At 40.4% G+C, this 11,066-nt stretch overlaps 1 protein-coding gene across 2 annotated transcripts in view; it reads left to right on the top strand.

Moving 5' to 3' along the window:
* Positions 1 to 2,427: 2,427 nt before the first annotated feature.
* LOC110046674 (fibroblast growth factor 1-like) overlaps positions 2,428 to 11,066 on the top strand; it is an 8,783-nt gene continuing 144 nt past the window's right edge. Inside the window, exons 1-5 of one of the 2 annotated variants that reach the window (XM_089274143.1) lie at positions 2,428 to 2,921; positions 3,122 to 3,430; positions 3,658 to 3,982; positions 7,396 to 7,505; positions 8,441 to 11,066. The exon at positions 8,441 to 11,066 is cut by the window's right edge and continues 144 nt beyond it. In XM_089274143.1, coding sequence (XP_089130269.1) covers positions 3,661 to 3,982; positions 7,396 to 7,505; positions 8,441 to 8,728 — 720 coding nt within the window. In that variant the 5' untranslated portion in view covers positions 2,428 to 2,921; positions 3,122 to 3,430; positions 3,658 to 3,660 and the 3' untranslated portion in view covers positions 8,729 to 11,066. Of the gene's footprint in view, positions 3,431 to 3,657; positions 3,983 to 7,395; positions 7,506 to 8,440 lie in introns of both variants that reach the window. The other variant, XM_089274142.1, reaches the window with a different exon arrangement.

Raw genomic sequence — 11,066 nt, 5'->3', positions numbered from 1 at the left:
TTATTATATACGCTATGTTGTGCACTTTGATGGAAGCCTTATTGATGTACGGATGTTAAATGATTGGAAAGCCATTTTAATAGCTGTACCTTAATATGCTCTGTTCCCACATTTGGAGAAATTTTGTCTTCGAGGCCCGTCCACATTACGCAAGAGAAATTTGAAAACGCATCGGGTCATTTTGGACTTGCGTTTGAGGAAAACTCGAGCAGGGAAATCACGTGATTATTGTGACCCCATTGTTTTCGAAAAGCTCCGTTTTCAAAATGTTTTTCGCCCACTCCCAAACGAAAGCCGGCGTTTTCAAATTCGTTTTCGAAAAGCTCCGTTTTCGTGACGGATTAGAGTGGACGGTAGGCCTAACCATGGTAAGGAACCTCCGTTTTCTAATTTCTCCAGCATAGCGTGGACGGCCGTGACCTAAATGCAGATTGTTTTTTCCCGGCCATTCATCTTCTGGGTTTCACGCTCTCGAGCTCTCTAGAAAAGCACAAAACAAAAATCTAAATAAGAGAGTGTGTGGGTTGGACAAAAACACGTGGGTTTAAGCTTCACGACTTCCCGGACACCATTGTTTCTGATACCACAACGGGTTGCTAATTATCGTATAAATTGCTTTGCTTTCATGTACTTCCAATTTGTTTTTTAATCTGTTGTCAATTGAAGTTTTATTACGTGCGAGTTCCTACATTGCAATTATGGTCGACCGTGTGACGTCATTGTGATCAAAATCAATGGAGAATGAATGCTAACGATGGTCAAACACGTATTTTAGTATTTAAAACATGGCTAAACAAAACTACGCTTGAGAGATATTCACTCGATTTGCGGTGTTATCTCGTGACGGACGTGTGGTCAGAGAGGGGCTACCCCACTATGCCAACAGATTTAAAATAGAATTTAGATTAGAGAAAGGCGACAAGCGCGTTTGGTGTACTATAAAAAGAAGTCATTCAGCTATAAATCAAACACCGCGGACGTCGTATAACGATAAAGTTATTCCCCGATGGGATCTTGGTTATAAACCGGCAGATAGTGGAAATACAAGTCCATAACAACGTGGGTGTAATGTTATGGCCTCCCACATCTTTTCCAGCTTTTATATACTGACCACCTGTGAAGGCTTTATAATTATATGAGAAGTAGAAATATTTATGTTTATTTCCCTTTTATCGTGCTATTATTTAACTGTGATTTAACACACATACGAATTGCCCTCGCTGTTCCCTCGACGTCATTTACTCATCTTTTTGCAATGTTTATAATTTGACACTGCACATTTTTTTAGGTCCATAATTTTTATATATTTAGTTTTTGTGATCAGTCAAATTGATAACAGTAAATAATTCCTCTGGCTGTTGTAAGTCACGAAAGTTTGGGAACTGTATTTCATCTACAACACGGGTTGACGGTGAATTTTTTTGAAGATTTTTCCTCTACTGATTTTCCCTTTTTTGAGCATTCATTTAGCCAAGTCTATGCAATAAAAGATTGTCTTTTGTTTGTTTTTTTTTGCCTCGAGCGTTGTCATTTTCGTAGACTTGACGTCAAAGATAGAGTTTTGTTTTACTTTATCTTCATCTCATAAAAGCAACTTGCTACTTTAACTGACCAATATTACCTGATCTTTGCCTTTAGGCATGGTTGATATCTGCACGCTTATGGTTTCAATCTCTTGAAAAACAGTGAAACAAATATCTGGGTAAACACATGCACTCATTGCAAGAAAACCTGCGCACGCTAAATGCAAAGCTCGATCCTTGGGATTGTTTTCTATTTCTACAGTTTTGTAAAGATGATAAAAAAAGAAGAAGAACTTAACAGAATGCTGCAAAACCTTTCTAGTAAACCAGTTAGCGGTTGTAAAAGGTTTGTAAGCACAGGCGTAGACAAAGTTAGAACGGGTCTACATTCAGCTTGACTCAGGCGTTGGGAAAGTTTGTAGGTAAACTGAAAAACGCCATGCTAGCTTTCCAGCAAGCCTACCCTCTTCATTTCAGATCAGGACAACACTTTCTTGTCACATTAGTCAAGTTTACAGACTAAGAATTCCTGGTCTCGGTATCCGCGTTTTTTTTTGCTTCGACACGCGTCTCTCAGATCCTGGAGCGACCAGACGCCTTGCTTTTCTGTCGCGTTAGAAAATTTTACGACGTTTCCAACTCAGTTCGCGTCAAACGAGCAAAACTAGAAGTTCAGTTGGTCACGTTTATAGCGTGCTAGTCATAAGGATACACAAGAGGTATGTCATTTCATGCCTCAAGAGGTAGAAACAATGGTGCGTTCATTAAGGCTTTGTGCGAGGTATGAACAAGCTGATTCACAACTTCAATTAGCTCCTGAGTGCACTCCACCCTTTGATTAAATAAATCTCTTTTAGCAAAGCACCCGAGTTGTAAACGACGTCTTTTATAAACGTCTCTTTGTTGGCTTTTTCACACATCACGCACTTGCATAATTTAGTTACTTTTACGAGTTGGCTATATTGCTGGAGTTTTACTGATATGTTTTGAGTTCGCGGACACGTGTAAAGCTCTTAGTTCTTCCGTGTATTCAGCCGTCATTTTTGCAGCTTGTATTTGCTTTTAAATTGGTGTTCTTGTGTGGCAGCTGATAATATCGAGTTGACATTTCCTAAAAGCAAATCTTTTTATTCCTATACAGTCGTGCAGTTAGTTATTCCTCTCTGTAGATTTCTGTGACACTCAGAACGTGCTTTTCATTGATTTGAGTTCTCCGCCCCCTGAGAGCTCCATTGTTCCCTTGTATTCGTCAGCTTTCTCTTCTTCGCGATCTCTTTCTCGTGATTGTCTGTTAGAATTTCCTGTTTGGAGCCATTATCAAGACGTTGCCCGCCTTTTCATTGATTTTTGATTACGACTTGTCCTACAAGGAAGATCGTTAAGAAGTTGAAAGCGTTGGTAGGTGTCAATTGCATGATTCATGGTGTGCAATGGTGTGAAAAGAGTTCTATAATTAATACGAGCCACTCTGCAACACGCTACAAAGGACAAGCCAATCTCATTGACACAACACAATGGAACGGAACTTTTGTTTTCTAAACGGAAACAGCCCCTGCTGTGGTTTCACTTGATTTTTTTGTCTTATCTCTCTCGTACAGAGATATAAGTGCTTCTAGCTGTATTCGATCCAGGGTGTTGCAAGACTTTGAAGCAAGCTTGGCCGTGTAAAGACAATTCTGTCAAAAAAAGAGAAACATCGTGATAGAAACTCAATTCACACGTCGAATTGTCAAGTGACTTTCGAAAACTGTGCACTTTTAAGTGGCTGTAAATGCAATTTACATGTTCTCGCTAAGCAACTGTTGACACGTACTCTGTCATCTTCGGTTTTCTTGGTCAAGATTCACCGCGATTCAATTGCTGCTGAAAAAATTTCTCCTCACGCGTTTAAGTCACCTCGACCTCAGGTGAGTTCACTCAAGCGATCATTTTGTATTTCTCGCATTAGCTTCCCTTTTTTTCGCCCTTCTCTTGAGACTCTACTCAGTTTGTCGAGTCTAATATCATTAACTTTTTAATTCACCCTACTGCTAGTGAGAAAGTTACATTCCTTTGATATTGGAACTCTCTTGAGGCGCGCATAAAACGGGACGTAATTCTGTGAACCTATTTTATTTGCTTTGCCTTGGCTCAGAGCATGTCCTTTTCAAGTGCAATGCGAGGCGGAATCATCGTGGCAGTTCTTGTCCTCCTGAACGCTTCTCTGCACTTGGCAGATCGCCGACCTAAACCAAAAGGAAGCGTGGACCAAGTTACGTCGAAGAGGCTTCCACCGAGAAAACCAAGGCCGACGAGTTCTCCCATGAACCATGTCGCACAGTGTGATGGAGAGAGTGTGCCAATTCTACCCCCAAGTTTCACATACCCCGGCTCTTTGTGGTCCGTCAGGGCCTTGATGTTTTTGCAGATCTTACCTGATGGCACTGTGAACGGAACCTTGGAATCCGCGAATCACTACGGTAAGCGTTGTTTTCCTGAATAACTTTTCTTTTGCAATTTCTAGCAAGCTGGCGTGAACTCTGCCATTCGTTTTTCTACGGTTCAACAGGCTTTCGGCGGAGTAATCGTGCCATGCAGTCGGTTGCGGGCAAAGTGCAAATCGCGCGCGCGAGTTGAGGCCTTAAAAAATTAGAAAAACGTCAAAAAAATAAAATTCTGCGTTTTCTGAAACGGTTTTTCGAATTTCAGTCATTTTAGGCCGAGTAACACGCCTTTAGGCTTAGATTAATCAGTTAAACACGGTTATTAGAAAATGTTTTGTACATTTTGGCTCTAGTTGAGTTGCACTGCAGGACAGTGTCTTAGTATGTTTACATGTTTACCATAGTCCCAGGGTTTTTTGGCTCAACTTTGCAATAAAGCTTCGTTGGGGAGCCCATCTCTTACGTACGTCTCTCTGCATGGTGCCCAGCGTGAACCATCTCACCCAGAGCGAAGCAAAGAAACATAGCTTGAAAGACTCCATAGCTATCGCCCTTAGGCATGTTAATTACACATTTGTCCACTCTTCATTTTGTTGAAGTCAATTTATTTTCCAGCTTGAGTGGCAAAACCGTTAGCTTTTGAAAGCACACATTTGTGGTTTCCTTTACGTTTTAACCTGGTGAATAGCAAGAACACACGTAGGACTGGTTATCAGAGAATGGAAAACCATGAAAACAAACTGAGATATTTGTCGGCCTTCCGTCACAAGTTAATCTACAATATCAAACTCTCTGTCGGCTTTGTTAGTTTCGTTTGTTAATGTCGCTTTACAAGTAAACAATTCTAATGTGTTTAGATGCTTTCAGCGCTGTGACGCAAGCCAAGCACTCGGAGAAATATGGGTCCCAGCAATGTTCTTCCGGATGCTAACCGGTAGGCTTCCATGACAGACTCAGATTTACGACAAAATTTACTAATTGGAATCTGTAGGATGGCTTTTTTTGCCATAGTGATCAGAATTACAACATTTTAATACGATTAGTGAACGAGTATCTTTTCACACGTCGTAAATGGTTTTCCGGTTTGCTATATAGGTTTCTCTGCGACACTTTCACGACTTAACTACAGCCGGCACATTACAGTTACGAAGCCTATTAAATCCTTAAGTTGAAAGCATCACCGCTTGAAGGAATATCCAATTCAAATTTAAGAGACATAGTGTTCAACCCATTTGAGTATCACATCCACAGATTTCGCAACCGCCTGCGGTCAAAATGTTATTTCGTTTATGGCTTTGCTAGAGCAAGGCACCTCCTGTAACAAGTTTTCTTTCCACTCAGGGATTCTTGATGTTTTCATCTACCGAAAAAGGATTGCTAATTTGCACCGTGGCGGCAAAAGGGTCTCATTCTTTTGAAATAACGTTTACTGCTGCCGAACAGCTAAACTAATCTATCGATTACCTTCTTTGAAACATCTGAAGAGGAAGTAAACGGATCCTTTTAAAAATTGTTAATACGATACGTGGTTTCGGTCTCAAAATCATCAGAAAACAGTCGCGAATAAAAGAATCAAGATATACGCCCCGGAAAAACTACTTAGCGCAATTTCACAAAGCTGGACAGAGGGAGGTCATTTCTGTATTGAAGCACTTGTATGTTTGAGATGTTCTGGAGATATTTATTACAATGTATTGGATTTATTCCGAAGTTCAAGTTGAAGTGCACGTATGTAAGCTATATTTTAACCGAATTCGGATTAATTTAATCGGACCTTTATAGCGGGACTGTGCAAAAGAACTCTGCAATACACCGGCTGCGTGAAACAGTCGCTTCTAGGCTACAGAAAGGATATAGGAGTATCACTTTATATGTTTGGCGCGGCTTTTTGATCGGTCGTTGTTAAGTAATATTGATCTGAGAAGCCGACTAACGTGTTATCGAAGCTTTTTTCTGCCGCAGGCGCTCGAGAATATTAAGGGCAAAAATTCCATACTCAGGGTAAAGAAGCCGTAGGCTAGGTCTGTGTCGCGCTTTCCAATATTCAGTTGTTTTGTTGTTGTTGTTGTTGTTGTTTTCGCTTACGCACGTGAATCTGGCGCGCGATAAACGACCAATCAGAGAGAGCTACAAACCATCAGAATGGACTGGAATGTTTTTGGCCAAGTTCGCACTAATGCGTTTTTGTTTGAAAATACATACTTTCTGATACGTTTTCGTCTTCCTCGAATATCGAGGCTACATTTGCAAAATTTTAAAAATATTTTAAGAATAAGCCCGAGGAGGTTAAGATTTTGAAGAGAATATAATTTTGTGTGTTAAAAAAATTGTAAATACAATACAATTATATGCTTTTAACTAAACCGTATAAATTTCTTCTTTTTTTTCTCTGCAAAACTGGCCTAAAAGCAACAAAAACAGCACCAGCGGCCGTATGTTCGATCCTAATAACATTTCTGCAAGAAATTATGTGCGTCTGATCAGGCTTTAATGCCTGTAGGCTGGCTCCAGAATTACTTGAACGCCTGCCATTCAGACACCAAATACATTCGAAAACAGATATGTCAAACCCTATGATCTAACAGTATTCACACGAATGTTTTCGGCCTTAAATCGGCAGAAAAATAAGAATATTCAATCTCGGCCAGAAAAACAATATTTTTGTAAGAAAAGAGTTTAGTTTGGACAGGTAAAGATAAGGGGACTCTTCTATCAGAGTTGTTGATACGATATGTAGTTTCAGTCTCAACATGATCAGAAAACAAGCGTGAAGAAAACAATCAAGATATACGCTCCTAGAAACCACTTCGTGTATTTTGACAAAGCTGGACAGAGGGACGTTATCTTTGTATTAAAGCATTTCTATGTTTGAGATGTTCTGGAGGTATTTTTTTCATTCAAATGTATTCAGTGGAAAACGCTAGTGTGCGGAGCAAAAATATTTTGCCTTGTTTGGGTTGAGACGAAAACGAAAACTTTTGACAGTGCATCAGTGTTGTCGGGGCCTTAGTGCGGGATCGTTACTAAAACACCACACGAGTACATACGAGTAACATACGGATACATACGAGTACATACGAGTGACATACAAATACGTACGAGTAACCGTACGAATACGTACGAGTAACATACGAATACATACGAGAATGTTACTCGTATATACTCGTGTGGTGTTTCAGTCACATCCTCAGTGTGTACGGCGAAAATGGGGGTGTTTTCTCACAGCATATCAGCAATTTAGTGTCCCCGAAACCGAAGTGTGGACAGGTTCTCAGAAGTTCTTCTCGACATTTATGTTTGTTTTCCTATCGAATATTCCTCAAACCACGTCGGAACATGCACTAAAAGCCATTGACCCACCCTGAATTATGTACCTTTTTTGTCTTTCCTTCTCAATTGATTACATTTTAATTTTCACGCTAACCTGGTTTGTTTATTTCGTGTTACAGCAAGGCTGAACATCCAGATTGTCAGTGAAAATGGATGTATGGTGCGAATAAGAGGCGAGGCTAGTCAGCTATATCTTGTCATGGGAGTGAATGGTACTCTGTCCGCCCAGGTGTGTATAGTTTTCTCATTTCTTTCAGTGTCAGTTTTAAGACTTTGTTGTTGCATCAAGACATCGGCGCCTAGTAGGTGATTTTCTTCGCTCTCACAACCTGTCTGCTGTACAACGTTTTGATCTTGTAAGGGGTGAACCACTTGACTTTTTAGGGGCGGGGGAGAGAATTTTTTAAAAAAAATACTGCAGGCATTCTAGTGCCAAAAACGACCACTGAGGACAAAAAAATTCATGCACGTTCAGTGAGCCTACAATCAGCATGTTATAACGAGAAACAAATTTTCCTAGTTCACGAAAAAGGTTTAAAAAATTCGTGCCTGTTCCTAGTCACCCGCCCCTCCCCTTCAAAAGTCCAGTTAGATGCTAGCGCTCATCGTAAGAAATACGAAATATAATTTCATTTTTGGCCAACGACTGTATAATTATAATTATATGTATGCTTGAAAATGACTTCAAATCTTTTAAAAGGGCGGTCCATTGCATTCATCAGTGATGGAGGGACTTCAGGAAAAAGTTAATATTTGCAAAGCTTTCTCCCGAGCCACTTCACATTTCATGTGATTACTTATCTAAGGGGGGTTGTGGAGTGTCCAAGACTACTTCTCAAACTCATTAAATAATTCAGCGAGTCTAAACAAAGAAAATCATGATCGTGACAGTGTTTGGATATCTGATCTTAATTAGCAGGGATTTTTACGATTCTATTTCTCCGTTTTCTCTTTAGTTGAAGTTTCGATTGAGACGTTATCAAACACTCAAGACAATGTTTGACTACATTTCCAAACACCTCAAAGTCCTCAAAGTTCGTCAAAAATACTCCCCTGCGCGTCGTATTTTCAACTCTCGTCTCGGTGTTTGGAAATGTGGTCAAACAAGGTCTTTCGTGTTTGATATACTACATAAATGCTTAATTTGGCTTTTTATTCCTACAGTCCCAACCACACCCCACCAGGTCCATTTTCACCGTTCAACTACAGAGGATTTTCTTCACTTTCAAAAACGGCGATTATTTCATCGCGTTAAAGCAAGGAGGCGGTATAAAGAAGATCAAGCAGGATGAGAATGGTCGAAGCCACAGGAGGAGCACGCGGTTCGTTCTTTTGCCACGACCTGTGCGGAAACGAAGATTTCCGGCCGACTTCGGATTGAAACAAACCACATCAAACAACTTGAGATTGAAACTCTTTGGTAACTTACACCGACGCCGACATGACAAATAAGTAACAACGAAATTAGTTGGTAAACCATCGTAACTTAAAAGCTTGACCCCCGAGGGAGGGGGGGGGGACTCCCAAATGAAAAGGTCTCGGATGCTCGTCGTCTCAATTAGGGGTATAAATCGAGGATTCTGGTCTCACTTAGGGTGTTTAAGACGAAACGCCACTATTTTTAGCTGTCAAAGTATGTTTTAGGCTGCACTCTAGGAAAAAAAATAACGAAAAAATGTTCTTATTTTCGTTTTTAGGCCCGTTGCTGATCAGCGGCTTGTAATCGAGCCTATTTCGTCAGTTTTAAAACGAAAACTGGTATCTTTTAGGCGCCGATTAAAGTTCGAGTCACGCTCAGTTTGGTCTCCTGTAGGGGTTTTAGTTCCAGTTTTCCGACGAGCGTCTCCGATCTCTTCCTATGGGATTCCACCCCACCCACTCCCCACCCCTCCCCCTTTCCGATTGACCTTTGCGGTTTGCACTTAACAGGTTTTCTTCTTTTTATTTTGAAAACGCAAAACTGCTCCGCAGATTGTTTACTTTTACTGTTAACTAACGCGAGCCAAGTTGAAGTGCATAGCAGGTGAAACTTAAAATGAACAAGGAGAAATTATTTAAGCACAATTGAAACCTCAGAAGTGAAAAGTGTCCCCTTCATATAGCTCGTTTCCAGTTTTTATCTGCGTTTTATCTGCAAGTCAATGGCCGTATTTACCTAGGAAGAAGAAAAATACATAACAGACGTATAATGAGAAGATAAAAAAAAGGAAAAAAATCTTGGAAGAGATTGTTGCTCGTTTGATTACAAAATTCACCGTTCAGATAAGTTCGCCTGTGTTATACGTCTTGTATTTACCTAGATATCATGTATAATACATCTGTTTATTCGCCCTCCAGTTCCATAAAATTGTTAAGTTTCGTCGGACTTTTAACGCTTTTCATTTTCCTTATTTACCTACAAGTCTGCATGTCAGCCAATCAGGTTGTCGCTTATTTCCGGTTTCTGTAAGCAACTAATAGTATTTCTACTCCCCCCTGGATGGGATGCTAGTCCATCGCAGGGTTACCCGCCAGCATTAAATTCACCGGTACCCATTTGTACACCTGGGTGGAGAGAGGCACTGTGAGAGAAGTGTCTTGCCCAAGAAAACAACACATATCCTCGGCCAGGGCTTGAACCCGGACCTCTACATGCGAGCGCACTAACCAGGGGGTAGGCCACCACGCATTATTCGTCTGTCTAGGTAAACACGGCCAATACTCTTTGTCTCTTAGATAGACTTGACTAATTTGTATGACAGAATACGGGCTTCTTGTTCGTCTGTCATGAAATCAAAGCCAGATTCATCGCATATGGAATATTTCATCGCGCCGTATACCGAAATGAACAATTCGGCGCGCAGTAAAACCGTGAAACTTATGGCTAGAGCAGGAAAATATTTCGTTTCCGCACAAGATTGGCGAAAACATGATCCAGTTATTGCTCAGAATGTTTTTTCCACTAATAAGAAGGTTCGACGAGCGCAGAACCAAAGAAAACATAGATAAGATAACTGTGCTCCAGAGGCCCAAAAATCGAAGAAATGTAACAATTACAAGTAACACAATGGGCCTATTAGAACTCAGGTAAGCGTGCAACCAGCGCCGAGCGCTGGAAAACAAACAGCTGTAACGAGCGCGGGAAAGCGAGCGCTAGAAAGCCACCAATCTTTTTGTTTTGCTTCTGATCGGTCGAAGACAGCAATGTGTGTATGAAGCACTGTGCAGTTGTTTCCCGTTTTGGATGTTTTACTTATTTTTTTTCTCTCGTTAAAATCAAGAAAATGTGACATGCAACTTTTTCGGCATCCTTGAAAATTAAAACGCCTTGTACATGTTAATCGTGCGTGAGCATATTTCTCATTCGTAGATCTTAGTAGCCACATCTGAATGGTTCTCTCATCGTTTTCTTTCCGCCAATAGACAACGATCGCGCGCTGCTCTTGCAACTGAACATTATTCTTAATATTAAGCTTAAAAAAAACACAAAATTGCAGGTTTAGTGCTGTAATCCTTTATAGTGTCTACTAAAATAACTAGACTAACTATTCGCCCTAGTTTTCTATCAGCGATAGTCAACTTGGCTACGATTCGTTGTCTGTTCGCTCATTGAGAGCTCCTTAATAGTCTTATTGTTAATTAGAAACTGAGATAAAACAAAGAGAGCTTGAACTATGCTGTATTAAATGTGAGTCAGTAACTTATACATAAAGGATAGTTCAGTAATTTAAGGAAGAGTAAATTTTTCTTGACACATAACTTTATCACATAATCAGTTATTTTGCTTTCCTGCAGGGAAAGCAACAAAGTT

Source organism: Orbicella faveolata, unplaced genomic scaffold, assembly GCF_042242905.1.
Source record: "Orbicella faveolata isolate gen_17 unplaced genomic scaffold, um_ofav_v1 contig_35, whole genome shotgun sequence".
In the NCBI taxonomy this organism is placed as follows: Eukaryota; Metazoa; Cnidaria; class Anthozoa; order Scleractinia; family Merulinidae; genus Orbicella; species Orbicella faveolata.
Note: the sequence above shows the minus strand (reverse complement) of the source record. Positions and strands in the feature narration are given on the sequence as shown.